Raw genomic sequence first — 27,166 nt, 5'->3', positions numbered from 1 at the left:
TTAGCCTTGATTTCACAGCAGATAGAACAAGTAAGCATCCTAAACACCTGTCACATACGTTAAAATAAAGTCAATACATATAATGTAAAGGTGAGCATACAAGTTTGATAATAGCATATAGAGTTCGAATAGTTTACGCATAACCAGCACGTACACAGAGGGAAATGATGCATGTTAATTATCGACATGGACCTATCGATACCAACGACTGCGGGTTGACTGTCCGAGACAGTTCGCAATACATGATTACCACCGTAAACCATGCAAGTAATTGTCCTTAACAACCCCCGTGTGAACGGGTGCTGAGTCCAAACTATAGTACTACGTTGCTAAGGCAGGTAGACAGCATTCCACGTTTAAACATAACAACAAGCATACATTATATCACGTAATACATGCAGTCGGTTAGCGTTCAAATAGTTTGAATAGTGTGTTCGATTGTGATTTTGATAAGTAACGTATGTAACACCCAAAAGTGCTAAAGCAAAAAGGGTTCGAGTATACTCACAATGATTGATTATGGATTGAAGGGAGCGCTGAGAGTAGGGTTAGCCTGAATAGTTCGATAGCACAACAATGAGTAACGCGGAAATGCACACAAGTGTAAATGGATCGAATAGCCTGGTCGATCGAACAGCAGGTTCGATCGAACGGGCTGTTCGTTCGGCTTGGAAGTCCGTTTGAATAATCCCGTTCGATCGGCCGGTAGGCTCGATCGGCTGGACCATTCGAGTGGATGGTTTCTTCCTCTGATGTGTTTGTGTATGATGATTTGAACTTTTGAAGTTTTTGTTGTAGCATTTGAGAACACTGAAGTGTTCTTACCTTTCAGGTCGATCGATCGAACGGTCTGTTCGATCGGCCGGCTTAACCGATCGGTTAAGAACTTAGAAGTGGTTCTCAACATAATGTCACTCGATCGAACAGCCTGTTCGATCGGTTGTCATTCCATACTACGAACGAGTTGTAAAAACGATTACGTGTTGAAGCATAGTATCTCATGATCCGAAGAGTAATGTTTACCAATCGAGTAGCGTATTCGATCGAACATCACTTCGTCAATAGCATACTTCATAAAATTTGAAAAGTGAACCATGTGCTAGCCGATCGGCTGGCCCGGCCGATCGGCTGGTATGTTCGATCGGCTGGGCTGTTCGTTCGAACAGCCTAGCCGTTCGGCCAGCATTTCTGACCTGGTCGGCCTTTCATCTAACACTTGGTTGTTTGATTATTTGTCATGATTTTAAGATATTTCGACAACGAGTTAAACCATAGAACGTGGGTTCTTACTTGCCTCACCGGTTCGGACAGGAATCACCCAAGTCCGGCCGGTGAACTATTCGGAACGGTAGTTTGATGTTTAACCCGAAATCAGTGAACCTTATAGATAGTATCCGAATCTTGAACCTTTTAACCGTTAGTATGATTAGTTTGTTGGTTCGAGCTTCGTTTCTATCGGTCTTTAAGGTTTTGAGTGTAAAAGAGTTGAAAGAAAGTTGGAAATCCTCCTTTCAATCCTTTTTACCATGAAAATGTTAAGATTCTTACAAATCTTAGTTCGTTTATGTGGAAATCGGATAGATCTAAGCTATTCACGGTTGAATGAGGCCAAAGTATGATGTTCTTCAAGAACACCATGATGACATCACTCAAGAACACTTAGATCTTGATGATTTCACGGTTAGAAATCGAGTTTTGAAAGATAGAAAGGTGTAGAATCATGTAATGATAAAAAACGTACAAGAATTAGAGTGAAAACTTACCAGAGTTGAGAGAAATCTGAGAAAAGGTGAAGAACAAGGCTGGTTCGGTCAGAGCTTTCCAAAAGTGGAAAGAGTGACAATGACAGGGCTATTTATAGGCCTCCCAAAGGGGAAAGTGTTAACCGATCGGCCAGGATCTCCGATCGAATGGCCTGCTCGATCGGCCAGGAAAGTGCTAGCCGATCGGCTGGCCTGTTCGATCAGGATGCTTCCTGTTCGATCAGCAACCCTTTTCGAGTGTTTCGCGACGGTTTTCGATATTTCGATTTCGATAGGCGATGATACGAATACGACAGAGTTCCTAGTCAAATTATTTTTAGTCCCAACTACTATATCTAACATACAATTATTTATAAGTCACGTTTCGATGTCGGTTTCGATTGAGTTCGATTGCTTTTCGAGTTTCGATTCGAGTTTCGATTGATTTGATTGAATACCACACTATCATAAAGTAAACATGCACAAGTAACATATAAGGCACACACATGTAAGTATTACCACACCAGTTCCGCATAGTTCGAGCCTCGAGTTCGATTGATTGATTCGATTAACTTGATTATTGATTGATTAACTTTATCGCATTGTTACTTCCTACTATTCATAGTCGTAAATCGGTCGCATTGATTAAATATTCGATCATTTCATTCAGACAACACTTACTCCACATAATGCAAATAAAACACAAAATCGACTAATTACAGTCAAGAAGTCAAAGTTGACTTGGACTTTGACTTTGACTTTGGCATTTGAAAACACGGGGTGTTACATCATCATCTAACAGTCCCATTGCATAGCAGACATCTCTAAAAGTCGGGAACAATAGACCGTTAACGGTACGTAGCTCCTCGAAGGATCTGGGACCTCTAACTTTATTGAAAAGTATCCTCAAAAAATAAGGTTTGCCTAACGTAGGAGAAACAAGTAAATGACCAAAATAACCTTTAGGATTTAAAATAATAGTGTACAAGTGGCATGATCTGATTGATGGAGAGTGGTTCTCACGGTTCTCGCAACTGGGGATGGTTTTCATTTTAGCGCCTCCTATATATATATAACTGAACAAAAGAAAAAAATGGTTTTTGGATGAAAATGACAACTACTAAACTATTTAGTGTGAGTTAACTGGCATTTTAACAAAGTTAGTGGTTTGGACTAAAATGACAAAAAAAATATGGAAAACTCAGGGTACCAGAGAAGAACAAAAAACTATTTGGACTAAACTGGTAATTTGAGACAAACCTTAGAAACTAAAATTGCAATTTATATAAAAAGAAGGAAGGAAGAAAATAAGGTTTAAATTCATTCTGATTAGGATTTAAGCAGCTTCATGTTATTATCTTTGTGTAGGGTTGGCAAAATAAACCCATTAACTAAATTTTGGGTCAAGATGGGCATTTAAAATAACAGTTTGGGTCATCTTGGGCCATAAGTAAATTGTTAGTAGGTCAAGATGGGCCAAAGTATATTAAACATAATCACAAGACGGGTCAAGATGGGTAAGACATTATCACCTAGCAGGTCAAGATGGGTAAAACTACTTCCACGCACAGTTAGGATTTCTCAGAAAGAGTAAGTGACTGATCTCTCTCAATCTCTCATCATCCTCCTCTTCCACGCAACGAGTTCTTTTAACGCGAACCTGTTACTACCGTTTTCTCTATTAAGAATCCATTCTCTATCGTTATCCCAGGTATCACATAACCTGCGTTATTGAACTACGGTATTACTTATACGTTTTCTCTATCAAGAATCCTTTAATCTGACAAATTGAAGGCCCATGTGTTTAATTTATTATTATTGAGTGTTTTACTTGATGCCCACCAAGTGTTCGACCTATTGCCCCAATGAAAATGGTTCATTGATTATGTCATTTTTATTTCAATATATTTGTTCTGCTTTTTGTAATTGTTGTTTTATCGTACTACCCATGTCAAATAGCTATCTTCCGTGGGCTTTGTGTCCAATTTATCACTAATGAGTGATGTACTTAATGCCTATCAAGTGTTCGACCTATTGCCCCAATGAAGATGGTTAATTGATTATGTCATTTTTATCTCAATACATATGTTCTGCTTTCCGTAATTGCTGTTTGATAATAATATCCGTGTTTTGCTTTATTGTAGATTAAATTAAATATGTCGGGTAACGATGATCACGAAGATGAAGTTAGTTCATTTAGTTCGGGCAAACATTCTTCCATGGTTTGGAGCTATTTTGATAAATTACCAGTTGGACCCGGGGGAATTCAGAAGGCCAGTTGTACGGGTTGTGGAAAAGTGTTTAGTGCCAATTCGGGAACATCTAATATGAAACGACATCTTCCCAAGTGTTTTGATCTTAATGAACCCGGTCCACCAAAAAAGTGTGCCCAATTAGATCAAGCAATGTATAGGGAGAAATTACCATACTCTATCATCAAGCACAACTACCCTTTCAGCTATGTTGAACATGAGGGAACAAGAGATTTGCACAAGTTTTTACACCGCGATGTGAAGCCCATAACAAGAAACACTGCGAAGGCGGATGTCCTAAAAATATATGATAGAGAGAAGACAGTTCTTAAAGAAAAATTATCCAAACAGGGTGTGGTCAAGGCTGACCAAGCAGTGAAGGCTTGTAGAATGCAAATCTAAATCTGATTTGCAGATCCGTAAAACAGATTATATCGGCTAAAACAGATCCGATTCTGCAGTGCACGGACCTGTTCTGCACGTTTTTTAATTATTTTTAAAACAGATCCGTAAAACAGATTATGTCGACTGATTTGCAGATCCGTAAAAATTCTGCAGCGGCGAATATACGAATCTGCAGCACTAAACAACAAATTCTGCAAGAATAGGTAGACTGTTCTGAGTTCGTACGAAGCGGTGGCTTCGTAAACACGTGGAATCGTACCAAAAACGATTTATGTTCAGCTTCGTAAAAGACAAACTGTTCTGCACGTCTTTTTAATTTTTTTCGTTTTTTAATTTTTTTAAATTTTTTTAATTTTTTTTCGTTTTTTTAAATTTTTTTAATTTTTTTTAAATTTTTTTAATTTTTTTCGTTTTTTTAAATTTTTTATATTTTTTTTTCAGTTTTTATTATTATTGGTTTATTCTCAACCCATCCTGACCCAAACCCATCCTGACCTGAACTCATCCTGACCCAAACCCATCCTAACCTTCTTCTTTCTTTTACCCATCTTAACCCAAACTCATTCTAACCCAAACCCATCCTAACCCAACAACCAATCCAATCCAACCCATCCATTTTGCCACCTCTATCTTTGTGGTAAGTTACTACAATAAGACTTAATTTGTTCATATAATTAATAATTTTATGAAATAAGTATCAACAAGTCTAGATAAATTTATTTAAAGAATTTATACTTTATTTCTATTTACAACCAATTTCATCATCCTATCACTTGTTTGTAATTTCAAAAGTGGATAAATAATTTTGTTGATATAAATTCTTCTCATAACCTATAACCTGATTCAATCGTTAGCTAGTAAACGTGTATGATTTTAAATAATAATAGTTAATATTTGGGCCTTAATCTTACAAGTTTAATAATTTGTAAGTCAAATGAAAATTGAACGGGCTGACTCCTATATACATGTGCCGATAACGTGACGAGCCAAACCAATTCCAACCAAACTACGTATCAATGTGTGATATAGCATGTATATAATGTTCTTGAAAGACTACTAATATAGCAACTCGATCCAAGTACCAAAAAGTATATACTCACGTGCTACAAGGTAGGTGTCTTTATTGAAGCACCTTTTCGAGATAAGTTTTACATCAATCGACTCGTATCATCATTCTGACCAAATGCCCTAAAACATGAGTTTGTAATTCAGAAAAAAAACCGTAACTATGATAAGTTTTTTTAACGGAGGACCGGTGGAGGAAAAATAGGTGATAGGTTAGACTGGCAGGGCGAATATTCAAAAGTTTGGAACTTGCCAATAACATCTACTAAGGATTATTACATGCCATTTTCCCTTTTCTAAATAATGTATCCTAAATCTTTTGTAAAGAGTGTTCTAGACTAAGAACACTCTAGATAGCTAACAACTAGTATAAATAGGGAGGATAGGGTTCATTTGAGACATCCCTAAGCACTTGTAAACTTACAACACTCTTGTAAGCTCTCTATGTTAATACAAAGCCTTTTACTTGTATACTTGTGTTCAAGTATTACAAGCACCTTTTTGCAATCCAGCGTTCCTTTTAGCAACTTTTGTTACTAAAACCCAACGACACTATGTCGGAAAGGCGTACTTAGACATTGATCTAAGGCCGCATGCGGGTTTGGAAACTAACTACGTCAAATTATACTCAATACTTAGGCATTTGAAGTGGTGGTGGTTGTGTATGTGGATGGCTTGTGACAGTGTCAACACCAACTTCATTCTTTCCAGCAACTTTTAGCTTTTCTGTTTCTTTTTGTGTAGCATCCGTAATTAACCATGTTCTCACCTTACCAACCACTCCCTGCATCCATACGGTATGCGATCATAAATGAATATCATTACCAGTACAGTACCGTATTGTATTGTATTTACACTTACCATGAACTACATCAAGTTATTTGGTCAAAGCAGACCAAGTCAGATTTAACAAATCACTCTTTTAAACACAAACTAACATGTGATTAATTTTTTTTTGCAGCTAATCCTTATCCAGCCTGACCCGCTACCCGTTAACCCGTGATTAACCTAACACATATGCATGCATATTAGGGATGGTCATTTTTTTCCAAATACCCATACCCGTACCTATTTTAGGTACTCGGTACATGTATTGGTACCAGTTTTATTGATTTTGCTATTCGCTACTTTCGATATTGGTACGAGTACGGGTAAAAATGGTACTGGTACCGATTTTTTATAGAACTTTTAAAAGTTTTTCTATATTATGGTTTGTTTGATATTATGGTATTTATGGTACTCGTATTGATTTTACCTATTTGGTACTCATCGTATTGGTACTCGTACCAATTTTACATATTTGGTATTTGTACTATATTGGTATTCATGTTGATTTTACCTACATAGTACTCGTACGAACGCTCAAAAACTAACATAAAAACAAAGTGGTACCAAATCGGGTATCGTATTGAAATACCCATACCCATACCAATATATTCGGTATGGTATTTGGTAACCAGTTTGTTTTAAATTCGGTACCGGTACGGGTACTGTACCAATCCCATCCCTAATCCATATGCAAAACATCATTTTATCTCAACTTGTATTAAATATTTAACAAGCGTATTTCATAAACATTTAAGAAGTTTTCTTTGATATCTATCAAATTTCAAACATACTTTGACTAAAAAAAAGATACACACATGAAGACATGAGATTACAAAAAAAAAAAATTGTTAGCTTTTGACTTCACCTGCTACAACCTTAAAATCATATTTAGCTCCTCGATCTGATTTCTTGGTATGTTCATAAAAAGCCGGAGAGTATACGCCTTTTCTCAAGGCATTTTCTAACTTTGGGGGATTCAACCCTCTCATCAGAGGTATATAAGCTTTCTCAGCAATCTCACCGAATAAAGACAACGTGTAGCTTTATCAAGGGGGTGATCACCCATAAAATATACCTCATCATTTTGTTGATCATAAACATGATCAATAACAATCTCAACCGCAACCGTTGACTTTTTACTACCAACATAAGAGCATACTCATCGTTTGGCACCTGTATGAAGGCACAAAGATTTGATTGTAATCGGTTAAACCCATTGAAGTGATTGAAAGCGAGAATGCTTGTAATACCTGGTGGTACCTGCGCACTAAAGGGACGACAAGCCATGCATCATCTAGAGTCTTAGGTGACCCTAATATTCCAGAGTAAGGATAATCCCTAACTAATGAAATCTTTTGTTTAGCTGTCAGATATTGGAAGGTTTGTGTGGGAAACCATCCTAAATGTTCAATCATATATTTGTTCACAGAACTTGATCACATTCCCTATAATGAGTTTGTACCCAGCCTCAACACTTACCAAAGGCCCAACAAAAGGGGGCACACCCTTGGTCTTGAACAAATGATAGTAAATCACAATTTCGAAAATCAGGTTTCACTTTTTTATTCTTTTTTAGTGCAACGGAGCTGGCACACAATTTAAAAAACTTCTCATTGTTCAAATTTAGGTATGTTCTACAATTGATAAGTTGAAGCTATGGTAATTATCCAGATTTATTGCATCACAAGAAGCAAGCACACTAACAGCACACACAATCAACCACATCAAGCATAGAATTTGATGAATGTCACATAACTTGGATTTATCAACAGTGTATATATATATATATGTGTGTGTGTGTATGTGTGTGTGTGTATGCTATTTTGACTGTTTTGCATCACATAATAAAGGAGACTCTTTTGTAAGATTAATGTTTTATGAGCAATCAAACAACTTCCATGAATATAATAGAAACAGTAACACCAACACTGATGACATACAAACAAATAAGCAATTAATTCCCCAACATGGCACACCTACATTCAGATCATACCAAACACATATGTTTATACTCTTCTCATCAATATGTATACATGATTGAATATGAAAGCTACAATCAACATCAAACAGATAAACAAGTCATTGTCTGCTACAGTAATGAAATTCACCTTTGAAACCCTATATATTAAACAAGTAAACCCCTATATATCTGCATAATCTCTTTAGAAAAACTGTAAATCATTTGACAATAAGTTGAAATTACGATACTGAGAAAAACAAATGAACTAAACTGAACTGGATAGAAAATTGACACACCTAGGGTTTCATGTAACGCCCTGCTTCTTCATACTTTCCATAAATAGCAAGTCTTGTTCGTATTTCTATTTTTGGAAACCTTATGTTCTTGTAACCGTTCTTTCTTTGTAACCGTTGTAAAATCCGAGACTTGGATCATAAATAAAACTCGTATTTTGTTAATTACATGTCATACATACTTTATACATGGTCATACATTTAGCTTCGTTAAACATTCGATGCATATTCGTAACTCTTGGAAACTTTGTGCTAATCTTGCAAATACGTGAAACTTGTGAATCATACGTTTACGAAATATCATTCATGGATTCTTGATTCTATATTTGTCAACACTTGATACTCGTTAAACTAGTTGAAACTCGTAAAATAATGAAAACTAGAAGGTTTCGCGAAGTGATTAATCGTCGAAAATCTTTTATCCTTATTTTGTTATAAATATGATTACTTATAAATTGTTTAGTTAATTAAATTAATTAATTTTACAATTTAAAAAGGTTATCTTTTATAAAAATCTACTTAGACTCGTTAGATTTTAAAGTTAGTAAACTGGCCTAGTTAGTTTAAATAATAAAGATTAGTTTTCTTTTTAAATAATAATAACATAACTTTGGTTTTTAAGTAAAGTCTAGGGGTGTTAGGGTCTTTTGCTGAAACTATAACTGCAGGGACTGTTCTGGAACATGCTGAAAGGTTAAGGTCCTCAAGCAAATAAAGGAATTAATACAAAAAAAAATAAATAAATAAAACTGCTAACCCCAGGATTCGAACCCGGGTCACAGCAGCAACAAAACAACTCGCCAACCACTGGGCCACGGCCCTCACATCTAAACAAACCCGCCCCTCAAACTATTTAACATCTCGCTGGATCCAGCCCAGCGCACAAAAAGGGGTTCTGGCCGCCGCCCAGCTCGTTTTTAGCGGGTTTTTAATGTTATTTTTGAGTTTTAAACTTGTCTTAGCATTAATTATCCCTCCAAAACCAACCCTAATCACTTCCTTATAAATACCCAAGGCCTCCCAAGTCTTTTGCACTTTAGAAACACTCTCAAATCTCTCTCAATCACTCAAAATCGTTGCTGAAAGTTCAGGTTCGAGCAGATTCATCAAGCTTTACGAAAATGGGCATAACTTCTTCATTTCTTATCCGTTTTGGTCCATTCTTTTTCCGGAACGCTTGGCTTGACCTTGGCCTTGATTCTAGGGGTGTTTCACAGCAAACAAGTCCCTGGAACTCCAGCAAAAAGGCTTCAAAGTCCACTGTTTAAGTTTGTTTTCATTAATCTTTGTTTAGACATGAGTTTAACTCACTCAAACCTATGTCCTTATGCTTATAACCACTCCTATGGTTAGTTAGGCTTAAAAACAAGGTTGAGACATACAAAATCAGAGGATAATCCTCAAATACTTTCTGTTTTGTTTAGGGTTTTTGACCCACAAGTCATGTTTAAGCTTCAAGCTTGATGAAGGAGTGATTATGGATCAACTTGGGTTATCCAACATAGAATCCCCACATGATTTGATGATTTCTCAGAGTATAGTTGTTCTTATTATTGTCTTAATATTGTTCAAGACCCTCCTTGATTGTTTTTACATCAAGTGTAGTGGTGAACACATAAGAGGTGCTTAAATGGGAGCTTGTTCTTCCTACCTCCTACATGACTTCTATGACACATTTGAGGTACCTAAATGAAGATTAAATCTTCTACCTCATGCTTGAAATACTTGTAGTAAGGACTTATTAATATATACTTCATAACCTAAATAATATTTATGTACATTCGAACCTTTGATGTTGAATTCATGTTCATTTGTCAAAGTAGTAGGACATCATCTAGGACCTAAACCTTGTTATGATTCTTATGAGTGTTCAACTCATGAAAACATTATTATAACCCTTGTGGTTACCAAGTGTCATACAAGTGTTATGTGTTGAAGATGATTATGTTGATATAATACTTTCATGTTGTTTTATTCCGAATCTCGACTCTAAGCATACTTGAACTTTAACCCTTATACATTCGGACTCTAAATCCCTACTCGTCAACAATTGGATAATCGGAAAACATATGCAAACTTTGTGAGTATACTCGTATTTCCCCCTTTTTACTTTTACCAGTTTTGGGGTGTAACATGTTTACTTATCAAAAACTTACACATGAACATTTTGCTTAAACACATGAACATTCCTATAACATGCTTGTATACGTGATGGCTTGATACTTTAAACTTGGGTGATTCTTATGTGTTGAACTTATCATTAACTTTGTACGAGCCTAACCGTGACATATGTAGCGCTATAGGATTGACGACCCGCCTGTAGACTTGAGGTTATGTCATGAGCATGTTGCGTCTCTTTTGGTTTGATATGTTAGACACATGCCATATTTAAATGTTTATCTTGAATCACATGCTTGCTATGAGGAATTGTTTAAAACTTATCTTTTTTTATGTACGTACAAAACTTGTATACTCGCCTTTGCTTTTGCATTGAATTGTATTTTTAACATGTTACAGGTTGATGATGACGATGCTATGAAAAGAAGTAGCGTTGATGCCTAGATACACATATAGACGTTTAGGTTTAATATGTCGTATCAATTTTGCTTATGTTATCATGTATTTCTTTTGAAGTTGTTGTTACTTGAGTTTATGTAATGTTGACAATTGAAAGTTATGAAATGAAATGGGAATTATTTAATTATCGTCACAAATAGTGTTATGATGTCTCGAGCAATCTTCACACTTCGTCTCATCCCGATGTTTCCGCCATTGGTTGGGGTGTGTCAGATTGGTATCAGAGCCATAACTATAGGGAATTAGGAAAAGTAGGAATGCTTTAACCTAGTCTATAGTTCTAGAGCCTTATTCGTACGTTTTACTAAAAACTACTTGCATGCTATCTTATTTGCTTTTATTTATTCTCTTGATCTTGTAAGCATATGTGTCACTTATGCGTTAACACTTAACATGCTATACTTATTTTTATTATGTGTTAATACCTGTTTCATCGTCTTATCCTTTATGTGTGTTCTTGACATACTTTTTATGCATTAATATTCGTTTCATCATTTCACTTTTATTGTGATATTCTTGACATGTTATACTTGTTTGTTTAATCTTTAATATACACTTTCCTCACGCGTTTTACTCGACTATTCTAAATCCGACAACACACATATTGCACAAACGAGACGAGTCCACCAAAATAGGCGTGAAACCCACAATTTGGTGAATGACTCTCAATCCTTCTACCTTTCTTTTTACACGGAATTCACCACCAAGTTAGGAGTGAAATCCTCACCTTGATGGAGAAATTCGAATTTCAAATTCTAGTGGACTCTCGTCAGCACGTCGAAATTAAATTTTGACCCGACGAGTACCAACCACACTTAGGATACGAAATCATCAAGTTAGGGGTGAAACCCGCACCTTGTCGACTAGTTCCACTCCTTGGCATTTTTTTTTCATAAATCCCGCCAAGTCTCGAAATTTCGATTGATTTGGGACATGTAGTAACCGGAAGGGTAAATACCGTTAACCGACTTGTCGGCGAGAGTATTTTACCTATTAGGCCAAAGCATGCTCCTCAAATTCAAAAGACTTTTCGACCACTTTGGTTAGTCAAAGTTCCGTTTTGGAACACTCCAAACTTTGGTCAAACATGTGTTTCTATTGTTCATTTTATACGATGCAATCTTTCAACCTCGAGTTTACCTTTGATTTCTCTTTTCACACGCACAACATATCGAACCTTTTCGATACATTTATATATGCATGATTTCATATAATTTAAATTCATAATCCTTGTAACGACAAGTGGAGACATATCATCGAGATAGGAGTGATTTCCTTACCTTGACGATTAACTCCACTCGCCTTTTCTTAAAAACGACCTCACCAATGAGTTAGGGGTGATTCCCTTACCTAGGTGATCGTTACCAAAACGTCTCTTCAAAATACCTTATGATGCAAACTCGATCATATTTTATACCCAAATTGTTTATCACTATTCAAAATACCTACTCATACCGATTTCAAAATACATTGTTTTATCAAACGTACTTCTTATTCTACAATCTATTTTCACTCAACCCATATACACGAGATTCTTAATCATATCTTAAAACGTTTTATTACTCGAACTTCAAAACCTTATGAAATGCTACATATCAATTTAATCGATCCAGTGAAACTCTTGCCCATGAGCTTCTTATTCGACTTAATCACTAAAACATGCTCACATTATATCGTCGTACTAGAGACTTCCATTCTTAATTGAAACCAAACCAACCTTTCTCAATTACTTATAGGATCTTATAGATATTATAAGATCGTTTTCCCAAAGACTATTTCCAACATCAACGAACCATTTGTCAAAACCCTTTAAAATGAACACAAAGACCTTTGATAAATCCCTTTTCCAAGGATCCACGTATTCACAAAAACCTCCTAAATTCAAAATTTCTTGTTTTGATGAAACGCACTTACTTTTTCGAAGACCTTTTCCTACACCGATTTTCCAAAACACGTGGGCAAGAAGACTTCATGGGGACCGACCATCTTCGGATTTCGTAAACTCTTTTAAAACAAAAGTAGCATTTCCATTCATTACAAAATTCGATATGCATGACCAATGAGTACTTTATATCCTCTTACACATGCAAACTATATTCTACCTTTCAAACCAAGCTCAATCTAATTTTGATTCGATAAACTCAACATTTCGTTTAAACAACTATACATGCATATTATCACACACGTTTTAGCTGTTTCACTGCGACAATTTCATTTATATCATTCGTATTTACATGCTCAACCATTTGAGCACTTTTACATGCTTAAATTTGTTATGTTTCAACTAATACTATATACGCAATCATTAGTATTCGTACTCACACTCACACTCATATTCATAACAATACGTTTTATGCTTATATTTATGATAATCGTATTCATACTAATACTCATACGTTTCATGCCTTTACTTATATTCATACGTTTCATGCTTATACGTATACCATACTACTCATACGTTTATGTCTATACATACATTCACATGTGTATTCATACTTACACTTATACTCATGCTTATACTTTCATTCATATTCATGATTCATACATTCGTTCCCATACACGAGCGGAATCTGAGGAATTCGCTTACGTGGGTCCTATACATACTTAAGCATGGACTTGCTTACATACTACATTCTTACACATACACATTCTAAATTTTTAAATTATGTATACCCTAATTCTTACATAACTAGTACAAGTTATGCGGATCATGCGACGATCAATATAATCGCGGGTGCACACGGGATTATAGTGATTGGCTCATGAGAACCATAGAGTGTACTACTGTGTATGGTAAAACACATAACGTAACATGACACCGAATACGAAACGGACATAATGTGGTCGAAACATGGTGGATACGCCGCTGGTACTTCCTATATATAAGTGTTTTCACCATGTTACCAAAATTTCGTAAAACGTGCCATGGGAAATTCAGTGTTTTACAGACCTCTTGGACCTAATACAAGCTTTAAGCAACTCACAAACACATTATGTCCAATTATCCATGACGAGACTTCATCCTTAACATGCTACTTTCATCTATCTAATGCCCATATCATTCGTATACTTGCGTTCATTTAGTGTCAATTGTTCGCCCCATGCTCCTATTTCCTTCCTTTCATAGGAACCTCGTTCACAATCAAGCTCGTTTAAGCATTCAAATCCTAACTTATCTTATTACCCTTAGAACTTTCTAATTTTTAGCCATTTCAAATCGTTTTACCTATACCTGTTTACCCCTGCTTATGCCTCAAACCCACTTCGGCTCGACAAATCATTTTACAAACTTATCTTTATCTTCCCAAAATCTCGTACTTTTCAAAACGTTTCAAAATCTCAAGTCTCGAACTGTTACCAAAACTCTCCAAGTCTACCTCTTGAATAAATTTCGGGACGAAATTTCCTGAAGGGGGAGACTGTAACGCCCTGCTTCTTCATACTTTCCATAAATAGCAAGTCTTGTTCGTATTTCTATTTTTGGAAACCTTATGTTCTTGTAACCGTTCTTTCTTTGTAACCGTTGTAAAATCCGAGACTTGGATCATAAATAAAACTCGTATTTTGTTAATTACATGTCATACATACTTTATACATGGTCATACATTTAGCTTCGTTAAACATTCGATGCATATTCGTAACTCTTGGAAACTTTGTGCTAATCTTGCAAATACGTGAAACTTGTGAATCATACGTTTACGAAATATCATTCATGGATTCTTGATTCTATATTTGTCAACACTTGATACTCGTTAAACTAGTTGAAACTCGTAAAATAATGAAAACTAGAAGGTTTCGCGAAGTGATTAATCGTCGAAAATCTTTTATCCTTATTTTGTTATAAATATGATTACTTATAAATTGTTTAGTTAATTAAATTAATTAATTTTACAATTTAAAAAGGTTATTTTTTATAAAAATCTACTTAGACTCGTTAGATTTTAAAGTTAGTAAACTGGCCTAGTTAGTTTAAATAATAAAGATTAGTTTTCTTTTTAAATAATAATAACATAACTTTGGTTTTTAAGTAAAGTCTAGGGGTGTTAGGGTCTTTTGCTGAAACTATAACTGCAGGGACTGTTCTGGAACATGCTGAAAGGTTAAGGTCCTCAAGCAAATAAAGGAATTAATACAAAAAAAAATAAATAAATAAAACTGCTAACCCCAGGATTCGAACCCGGGTCACAGCAGCAACAAAACAACTCGCCAACCACTGGGCCACGGCCCTCACATCTAAACAAACCCGCCCCTCAAACTATTTAACATCTCGCTGGATCCAGCCCAGCGCACAAAAAGGGGTTCTGGCCGCCGCCCAGCTCGTTTTTAGCGGGTTTTTAATGTTATTTTTGAGTTTTAAACTTGTCTTAGCATTAATTATCCCTCCAAAACCAACCCTAATCACTTCCTTATAAATACCCAAGGCCTCCCAAGTCTTTTGCACTTTAGAAACACTCTCAAATCTCTCTCAATCACTCAAAATCGTTGCTGAAAGTTCAGGTTCGAGCAGATTCATCAAGCTTTACGAAAATGGGCATAACTTCTTCATTTCTTATCCGTTTTGGTCCATTCTTTTTCCGGAACGCTTGGCTTGACCTTGGCCTTGATTCTAGGGGTGTTTCACAGCAAACAAGTCCCTGGAACTCCAGCAAAAAGGCTTCAAAGTCCACTGTTTAAGTTTGTTTTCATTAATCTTTGTTTAGACATGAGTTTAACTCACTCAAACCTATGTCCTTATGCTTATAACCACTCCTATGGTTAGTTAGGCTTAAAAACAAGGTTGAGACATACAAAATCAGAGGATAATCCTCAAATACTTTCTGTTTTGTTTAGGGTTTTTGACCCACAAGTCATGTTTAAGCTTCAAGCTTGATGAAGGAGTGATTATGGATCAACTTGGGTTATCCAACATAGAATCCCCACATGATTTGATGATTTCTCAGAGTATAGTTGTTCTTATTATTGTCTTAATATTGTTCAAGACCCTCCTTGATTGTTTTTACATCAAGTGTAGTGGTGAACACATAAGAGGTGCTTAAATGGGAGCTTGTTCTTCCTACCTCCTACATGACTTCTATGACACATTTGAGGTACCTAAATGAAGATTAAATCTTCTACCTCATGCTTGAAATACTTGTAGTAAGGACTTATTAATATATACTTCATAACCTAAATAATATTTATGTACATTCGAACCTTTGATGTTGAATTCATGTTCATTTGTCAAAGTAGTAGGACATCATCTAGGACCTAAACCTTGTTATGATTCTTATGAGTGTTCAACTCATGAAAACATTATTATAACCCTTGTGGTTACCAAGTGTCATACAAGTGTTATGTGTTGAAGATGATTATGTTGATATAATACTTTCATGTTGTTTTATTCCGAATCTCGACTCTAAGCATACTTGAACTTTAACCCTTATACATTCGGACTCTAAATCCCTACTCGTCAACAATTGGATAATCGGAAAACATATGCAAACTTTGTGAGTATACTCGTATTTCCCCCTTTTTACTTTTACCAGTTTTGGGGTGTAACATGTTTACTTATCAAAAACTTACACATGAACATTTTGCTTAAACACATGAACATTCCTATAACATGCTTGTATACGTGATGGCTTGATACTTTAAACTTGGGTGATTCTTATGTGTTGAACTTATCATTAACTTTGTACGAGCCTAACCGTGACATATGTAGCGCTATAGGATTGACGACCCGCCTGTAGACTTGAGGTTATGTCATGAGCATGTTGCGTCTCTTTTGGTTTGATATGTTAGACACATGCCATATTTAAATGTTTATCTTGAATCACATGCTTGCTATGAGGAATTGTTTAAAACTTATCTTTTTTTATGTACGTACAAAACTTGTATACTCGCCTTTGCTTTTGCATTGAATTGTATTTTTAACATGTTACAGGTTGATGATGACGATGCTATGAAAAGAAGTAGCGTTGATGCCTAGATACACATATAGACGTTTAGGTTTAATATGTCGTATCAATTTTGCTTATGTTATCATGTATTTCTTTTGAAGTTGTTGTTACTTGAGTTTATGTAATGTTGACAATTGAAAGTTATGAAATGAAATGGGAATTATTTAATTATCGTCACAAATAGTGTTATGATGTCTCGAGCAATCTTCACACTTCGTCTCATCCCGATGTTTCCGCCATTGGTTGGGGTGTGTCAGATTGGTATCAGAGCCATAACTATAGGGAATTAGGAAAAGTAGGAATGCTTTAACCTAGTCTATAGTTCTAGAGCCTTATTCGTACGTTTTACTAAAAACTACTTGCATGCTATCTTATTTGCTTTTATTTATTCTCTTGATCTTGTAAGCATATGTGTCACTTATGCGTTAACACTTAACATGCTATACTTATTTTTATTATGTGTTAATACCTGTTTCATCGTCTTATCCTTTATGTGTGTTCTTGACATACTTTTTATGCATTAATATTCGTTTCATCATTTCACTTTTATTGTGATATTCTTGACATGTTATACTTGTTTGTTTAATCTTTAATATACACTTTCCTCACGCGTTTTACTCGACTATTCTAAATCCGACAACACACATATTGCACAAACGAGACGAGTCCACCAAAATAGGCGTGAAACCCACAATTTGGTGAATGACTCTCAATCCTTCTACCTTTCTTTTTACACGGAATTCACCACCAAGTTAGGAGTGAAATCCTCACCTTGATGGAGAAATTCGAATTTCAAATTCTAGTGGACTCTCGTCAGCACGTCGAAATTAAATTTTGACCCGACGAGTACCAACCACACTTAGGATACGAAATCATCAAGTTAGGGGTGAAACCCGCACCTTGTCGACTAGTTCCACTCCTTGGCATTTTTTTTTCATAAATCCCGCCAAGTCTCGAAATTTCGATTGATTTGGGACATGTAGTAACCGGAAGGGTAAATACCGTTAACCGACTTGTCGGCGAGAGTATTTTACCTATTAGGCCAAAGCATGCTCCTCAAATTCAAAAGACTTTTCGACCACTTTGGTTAGTCAAAGTTCCGTTTTGGAACACTCCAAACTTTGGTCAAACATGTGTTTCTATTGTTCATTTTATACGATGCAATCTTTCAACCTCGAGTTTACCTTTGATTTCTCTTTTCACACGCACAACATATCGAACCTTTTCGATACATTTATATATGCATGATTTCATATAATTTAAATTCATAATCCTTGTAACGACAAGTGGAGACATATCATCGAGATAGGAGTGATTTCCTTACCTTGACGATTAACTCCACTCGCCTTTTCTTAAAAACGACCTCACCAATGAGTTAGGGGTGATTCCCTTACCTAGGTGATCGTTACCAAAACGTCTCTTCAAAATACCTTATGATGCAAACTCGATCATATTTTATACCCAAATTGTTTATCACTATTCAAAATACCTACTCATACCGATTTCAAAATACATTGTTTTATCAAACGTACTTCTTATTCTACAATCTATTTTCACTCAACCCATATACACGAGATTCTTAATCATATCTTAAAACGTTTTATTACTCGAACTTCAAAACCTTATGAAATGCTACATATCAATTTAATCGATCCAGTGAAACTCTTGCCCATGAGCTTCTTATTCGACTTAATCACTAAAACATGCTCACATTATATCGTCGTACTAGAGACTTCCATTCTTAATTGAAACCAAACCAACCTTTCTCAATTACTTATAGGATCTTATAGATATTATAAGATCGTTTTCCCAAAGACTATTTCCAACATCAACGAACCATTTGTCAAAACCCTTTAAAATGAACACAAAGACCTTTGATAAATCCCTTTTCCAAGGATCCACGTATTCACAAAAACCTCCTAAATTCAAAATTTCTTGTTTTGATGAAACGCACTTACTTTTTCGAAGACCTTTTCCTACACCGATTTTCCAAAACACGTGGGCAAGAAGACTTCATGGGGACCGACCATCTTCGGATTTCGTAAACTCTTTTAAAACAAAAGTAGCATTTCCATTCATTACAAAATTCGATATGCATGACCAATGAGTACTTTATATCCTCTTACACATGCAAACTATATTCTACCTTTCAAACCAAGCTCAATCTAATTTTGATTCGATAAACTCAACATTTCGTTTAAACAACTATACATGCATATTATCACACACGTTTTAGCTGTTTCACTGCGACAATTTCATTTATATCATTCGTATTTACATGCTCAACCATTTGAGCACTTTTACATGCTTAAATTTGTTATGTTTCAACTAATACTATATACGCAATCATTAGTATTCGTACTCACACTCACACTCATATTCATAACAATACGTTTTATGCTTATATTTATGATAATCGTATTCATACTAATACTCATACGTTTCATGCCTTTACTTATATTCATACGTTTCATGCTTATACGTATACCATACTACTCATACGTTTATGTCTATACATACATTCACATGTGTATTCATACTTACACTTATACTCATGCTTATACTTTCATTCATATTCATGATTCATACATTCGTTCCCATACACGAGCGGAATCTGAGGAATTCGCTTACGTGGGTCCTATACATACTTAAGCATGGACTTGCTTACATACTACATTCTTACACATACACATTCTAAATTTTTAAATTATGTATACCCTAATTCTTACATAACTAGTACAAGTTATGCGGATCATGCGACGATCAATATAATCGCGGGTGCACACGGGATTATAGTGATTGGCTCATGAGAACCATAGAGTGTACTACTGTGTATGGTAAAACACATAACGTAACATGACACCGAATACGAAACGGACATAATGTGGTCGAAACATGGTGGATACGCCGCTGGTACTTCCTATATATAAGTGTTTTCACCATGTTACCAAAATTTCGTAAAACGTGCCATGGGAAATTCAGTGTTTTACAGACCTCTTGGACCTAATACAAGCTTTAAGCAACTCACAAACACATTATGTCCAATTATCCATGACGAGACTTCATCCTTAACATGCTACTTTCATCTATCTAATGCCCATATCATTCGTATACTTGCATTCATTTAGTGTCAATTGTTCGCCCCATGCTCCTATTTCCTTCCTTTCATAGGAACCTCGTTCACAATCAAGCTCGTTTAAGCATTCAAATCCTAACTTATCTTATTACCCTTAGAACTTTCTAATTTTTAGCCATTTCAAATCGTTTTACCTATACCTGTTTACCCCTGCTTATGCCTCAAACCCACTTCGGCTCGACAAATCATTTTACAAACTTATCTTTATCTTCCCAAAATCTCGTACTTTTCAAAACGTTTCAAAATCTCAAGTCTCGAACTGTTACCAAAACTCTCCAAGTCTACCTCTTGAATAAATTTCGGGACGAAATTTCCTGAAGGGGGGAGACTGTAACGCCCTGCTTCTTCATACTTTCCATAAATAGCAAGTCTTGTTCGTATTTCTATTTTTGGAAACCTTATGTTCTTGTAACCGTTCTTTCTTTGTAACCGTTGTAAAATCCGAGACTTGGATCATAAATAAAACTCGTATTTTGTTAATTACATGTCATACATACTTTATACATGGTCATACATTTAGCTTCGTTAAACATTCGATGCATATTCGTAACTCTTGGAAACTTTGTGCTAATCTTGCAAATACGTGAAACTTGTGAATCATACGTTTACGAAATATCATTCATGGATTCTTGATTCTATATTTGTCAACACTTGATACTCGTTAAACTAGTTGAAACTCGTAAAATAATGAAAACTAGAAGGTTTCGCGAAGTGATTAATCGTCGAAAATCTTTTATCCTTATTTTGTTATAAATATGATTACTTATAAATTGTTTAGTTAATTAAATTAATTAATTTTACAATTTAAAAAGGTTATTTTTTATAAAAATCTACTTAGACTCGTTAGATTTTAAAGTTAGTAAACTGGCCTAGTTAGTTTAAATAATAAAGATTAGTTTTCTTTTTAAATAATAATAACATAACTTTGGTTTTTAAGTAAAGTCTAGGGGTGTTAGGGTCTTTTGCTGAAACTATAACTGCAGGGACTGTTCTGGAACATGCTGAAAGGTTAAGGTCCTCAAGCAAATAAAGGAATTAATTCAAAAAAAAAAAAAAAACTGCTAACCCCAGGATTCGAACCCGGGTCACAGCAGCAACAAAACAACTCGCCAACCACTGGGCCACGGCGCTCACATCTAAACAAACCCGCCCCTCAAACTATTTAACATCTCGCTGGATCCAGCCCAGCGCACAAAAAGGGGTTCTGTCCGCCGCCCAGCTCGTTTTTAGCGGGTTTTTAATGTTATTTTTGAGTTTTAAACTTGTCTTAGCATTAATTATCCCCCCAAAACCAACCCTAATCACTTCCTTATAAATACCCAAGGCCTCCCAAGTCTTTTGCACTTTAGAAACACTCTCAAATCTCTCTCAATCACTCAAAATCGTTGCTGAAAGTTCAGGTTCGAGCAGATTCATCAAGCTTTACGAAAATGGGCATAACTTCTTCATTTCTTATCCGTTTTGGTCCATTCTTTTTCCAGAACGCTTGGCTTGACCTTGGCCTTGATTCTAGGGGTGTTTCACAGCAAACAAGTCCCTGGAACTCCGGAAAAAAGGCTTCAAAGTCCACTGTTTAAGTTTGTTTTCATTAATCTTTGTTTAGATATGAGTTTAACTCACTCAAACCTATGTCCTTATGCTTATAACCACTCCTATGGTTAGTTAGGCTTAAAAACAAGGTTGAGACATACAAAATCAGAGGATAATCCTCAAATACTTTCTGTTTTGTTTAGGGTTTTTGACCCACAAGTCATGTTTAAGCTTCAAGCTTGATGAAGGAGTGATTATGGATCAACTTGGGTTATCCAACATAGAATCCCCACATGATTTGATGATTTCTCAGAGTATAGTTGTTCTTATTATTGTCTTAATATTGTTCAAGACCCTCCTTGATTGTTTTTACATCAAGTGTAGTGGTGAACACATAAGAGGTGCTTAAATGGGAGCTTGTTCTTCCTACCTCCTACATGACTTCTATGACACATTTGAGGTACCTAAATGAAGATTAAATCTTCTACCTCATGCTTGAAATACTTGTAGTAAGGACTTATTAATATATACTTCATAACCTAAATAATATTTATGTACATTCGAACCTTTGATGTTGAATTCATGTTCATTTGTCAAAGTAGTAGGACATCATCTAGGACCTAAACCTTGTTATGATTCTTATGAGTGTTCAACTCATGAAAACATTATTATAACCCTTGTGGTTACCAAGTGTCATACAAGTGTTATGTGTTGAAGATGATTATGTTGATATAATACTTTCATGTTGTTTTATTCCGAATCTCGACTCTAAGCATACTTGAACTTTAACCCTTATACATTCGGACTCTAAATCCCTACTCGTCAACAATTGGATAATCGGAAAACATATGCAAACTTTGTGAGTATACTCGTATTTCCCCCTTTTTACTTTTACCAGTTTTGGGGTGTAACATGTTTACTTATCAAAAACTTACACATGAACATTTTGCTTAAACACATGAACATTCCTATAACATGCTTGTATACGTGATGGCTTGATACTTTAAACTTGGGTGATTCTTATGTGTTGAACTTATCATTAACTTTGTACGAGCCTAACCGTGACATATGTAGCGCTATAGGATTGACGACCCGCCTGTAGACTTGAGGTTATGTCATGAGCATGTTGCGTCTCTTTTGGTTTGATATGTTAGACACATGCCATATTTAAATGTTTATCTTGAATCACATGCTTGCTATGAGGAATTGTTTAAAACTTATCTTTTGTTATGTACGTACCAAACTTGTATACTCGCCTTTGCTTTTGCATTGAATTGTATTTTAAACATGTTACAGGTTGATGATGACGATGCTATGAAAAGAAGTAGCGTTGATGCCTAGATACACATATAGACGTTTAGGTTTAATATGTCGTATCAATTTTGCTTATGTTATCATGTATTTCTTTTGAAGTTGTTGTTACTTGAGTTTATGTAATGTTGACAATTGAAAGTTATGAAATGAAATGGGAATTATTTAATTATCGTCACAAATAGTGTTATGATGTCTCGAGCAATCTTCACACTTCGTCTTATCCCGATGTTTCCGCCATTGGTTGGGGTGTGACATTTCAATTAAACATGCACTTGTTAATGTACAACGTTACGTCCAAAATGTAACTTCACATTTCTAATTCCATTTCATAAGATCCAAAAGATGCAAAGTGATCGGTCTTAATTGCAACAATCAATTACCTAACTATCTTACATGAAATCAGTCACAACTCACAAATAATCCAAACCTAAAAACTCATAATTACCATAAACAATTAAACAAATGAACTAAACTAAACAGGATAAACGATCGAAACCTAGGGTTTCAGTTAATCTTCAAATGTAGCGATTGATGTTAATCGTTAAGTATAATGAGGTATAAACATGTATAATAGTATAACATCCACCTATTTGCATTCGAACATAGCCAATCTGCCTAAATGCTCGCGAGACCTAGTCTAGAATTTGCGAATTTCATGATTTAATGATCTTAACAGAAATGAAGGACATAATCAATCAGATTCGAGTAGCGATAGATTGCGATCATCAGTAGTAGCATATAAGTGATAGATTAGACATTGTTATACAGAAATGGGAATCGAGAGAAGAAACTTGGAGAAAAATAATGAGATCAAACTTGCACTTGTTAATGAACAGCATTACATACAAAATGTTACTTCAAAATTATGTTTTGCAAGATCTACAAGATGCAAAGCAGGCCTTAATTGCAACAATCAGTTACCTAACTATCTTATATGAAATCACAAACAATCCAAACTTAACCAGATGAACTATACTAAACTGGATATATGATTGATACGACTAGGGTTTCAATTAAACTAACAATTGTTGATGAACAACATTACATCTATAATGTAACTTCACATATTCAATTCTATTTCGCAAGATCCAAAAGCTTCAAAGCCATCAGGCCTTAACTGCAACAATCAATTACATAACTATCTTATATGAACTCAGTCACAAACAATCCAAACCTAGAAGCTCATCATTACCATAAACAGTAAAATAGATGAACTAAACTAGACTTGATAAACGATTGAAACACCTAGGGGTACAGTTATTCAAATGTAGCGATTGATGTTAATCATTAACAATAATGAGGTATAAACATGTATAATTGTATAACATCTACCTATTTGCAGGGGCAAGATTTGGAGAAAACGCCTAAAAGTGTGAAAACGGTGAGAACGATTTGGTGTTGACACGTGGCATTGATGCTAACTTACACTAAGGGTAATATTGTCAAAAAACCCATGCACATGCCACTCACATACCAAAGACCATGCATATGCAAATCACATGCATATTCCACCATTTTTTTAAACTCTCGTAACTTTTCTACACGTGATTATTTTTTTTTTAAATTACACCAAAAAATCGAGTGTTTTATTATCTTTCCAATGAGTATACTATTGCTATACTTTTGAAATTAAAAAAAATGATATGAACTGAGTGTTCAAATAAAAACGCCATAAAAACACCCAATTCAGAAAAAACGTCATGAAAACCCAGTTGAAAACGCCATAAAACACCTAATTCAGAAAAGGACCATGAAAAACTCAATTGAAAATGCCATAAAAACACACAGTTCAGAAAAAAACGCCATGAAAATACTTAGTTAAAAACGCCATAAAACACCCTGTTCATTAAAACATTATGAAAATACCTAGTTAAAAACGCCATAAAACACTCAATTCAGAAAAATGCCATAAAAAACAAAGTTCAAAACGCCATAAAAAACCAGTTCAGTTTTTTTCGAAAAATATATCAATAGTATACTCGTTGGAAAGATAAAAAACGCTGAATTTTATGGTGTAATTTTTTAGAAAAATAATCACGTATAAAAAAGTTATTGGCGTTTAAATATGATGGGGGAAAATGACACGTGCTTAGCGTGTGCATCCTTGTTTGAATCTTCCTAATTTACTGATCCTAGTAGTTGTAAGGTTCCCAATATTTACAAAAACGTCACCGCATCAATCTCAGCCACAAATCACAAAGATCTTGTGGCTGAAAATCGTTCTCACCATTTTCACACTTCCAACCGTTTTCTCTTGATCCCATTTCCCTGTTGGCATTCGAACAGAGCCCAAAATGCCTAAAGCTCGCAAAATCTAGTCTATAAGTTGCGATTTTCATGATTTAACAACGAAGCATGTAATCAATCAGATTTGAGTAGCGACAGATTGCAATAATCAGCAGTAACATATAATCGATAGATTAGAAGTTGTTATACAGAAATAGGAATCGAGAGAAGAAACATGGAGAGTCTTCGTGACTATGTAGTTCGTTTGTCTAATTTGGCGCTAGAATGTTTGAACCAGTAAGCTTTCATAGTTCTTCAACTCTTTTTTATGATTTAGATTTTCTGAAAAGGAAAATTATAAAAGGTAGCTCGGAAATATAATATATGTAATCTCATATGAAAGCAAATTTACATGTATGTTTTATGAGTTATCTTTGGCGTACTAGATTGTTAGAAATATAATAACTGCTATAAAGTATAAACTCTTACTAAAATGATTATTCCCGGTCTTCTGCCCTAATAACTCTCTCTTGACAAATGTTTTACAAACAACGTGTGTAAACTAGTACCATTGTGTATTATTATATTGTTAATGTTAATATTTGTCATTAAATTAAGAGGAATTGGTCTGTAATAATCCTAACTACACGTTATTGGCTATTATCAGTCTCACCTTTCACCTATTTTTTCTCCACCGTTCCTCAGTTAAAAAAACTTAACGGAGTTAAGTTTTTCTCGAATTATAAACTGACGTATCAGGGCTTTTGATGAGAACGGGGATACGAGTCTATTGATGTAAAACTTACCTTGAAACGGTGCTCCAAACGACTTGATTTTTGTTAATTGGAAGTTTAAACACCCGAATTGAAGCACCGTTTTCATCGCTTGAAGCACAATTTCAAGGTAAGTTTTACATCATTCGACTCGTATCCTCGTTCTGATCAAAAGCCCTAAAACATCAGCTTGTAATTTAGAAAAGAAAAAAAAACTTAACTCCGTTAAGTTTTTTTGACTGAGGACCGGTGGAGGAAAAATAAGTGAAAGGTGGGACTGACATGGGGAATATTCAAATGTGAGACTGACAATGACTAATAACGTCTAGTTGAGATTATTAAAGGTCAATTCCCCTTAATTATAAGATCAAAAACAACTTGTAGACAATGTCAACCTCATAAAAGGCAAGAACGTATAGCATCAACAACAAAACATTGAAAATACACAAACCATGATCACAGAGTGCAAGCACAACGTTTGACCACCATTCCACATCGTCTATTTTATATGTTATCTCTGAATGGAATGGGATCTTAGACAAATTTAAGAAAACATCTAGTCACGAGTCTCATCTTCTCTCTTATCTATGTTTAATACTATGGTTAAGTCATTGATAGGTCTATATACCTATGGGATGCTTGGATAATACATCTTCCTTGATAAAATACCACTTATGCATATTAGGTCATATATAGTCATAAAGTCCTTTGTGGGACGTTATGTGACAAGTGACGAAACGTGTAAGAGGGGGCCTTTATGGAGCTTTATATAACTTGAGTGTGTACTGAGGATATATACGTATGGGGCTTTATATATGTATGTATATATATATATGTGTGTCTGTGAGTGGGGAATAATTGAAAACGCCGTGAAAAATTTCGCGAGGAGGAGCTCATTTCAACACATGGCGCCCCCCGTAATAGTGTTTAGGGGCGCCATGGGGTGGTATAATGGGAATTGACGTGATATGGCACTCCATTACAGGTAGTCTTATCTCTCTGTATATATGTGTTTAGATGAGTTATGAATTGATGTTTAGATGTTTCAAAATTTCAGTCATTAATTAAAGGAACTAGGTTTAAAGAAGTTCGCCGCGTTAAGGCGAATTTCTTTTGTTATTTAGTC

General features: G+C 35.2%; 1 protein-coding gene across 1 annotated transcript; it reads left to right on the top strand.

The window, feature by feature from the left end:
• Positions 1 to 3,898: 3,898 nt before the first annotated feature.
• LOC110880547 lies at positions 3,899 to 4,396 on the top strand. The gene has a single exon (XM_022129055.1). The coding sequence runs from the start codon at positions 3,899 to 3,901 to the stop codon at positions 4,394 to 4,396; it is 498 nt and encodes a 165-aa protein (XP_021984747.1).
• The last annotated feature ends 22,770 nt before the right edge of the window (positions 4,397 to 27,166 follow it).

The sequence above is a fragment of the Helianthus annuus genome, chromosome 10, assembly GCF_002127325.2.
Source record: "Helianthus annuus cultivar XRQ/B chromosome 10, HanXRQr2.0-SUNRISE, whole genome shotgun sequence".
Lineage (NCBI taxonomy): Eukaryota > Viridiplantae > Streptophyta > Magnoliopsida > Asterales > Asteraceae > Helianthus > Helianthus annuus.
This window is presented reverse-complemented; position numbering and strand designations above follow the sequence as displayed.

Coding starts and splice junctions, on each gene's coding strand:
- LOC110880547 (XM_022129055.1), top strand. CDS start 3,899: ATGTCGGGTAACGATGATCACGAAGATGAAGTTAGTTCATTTAGTTCG.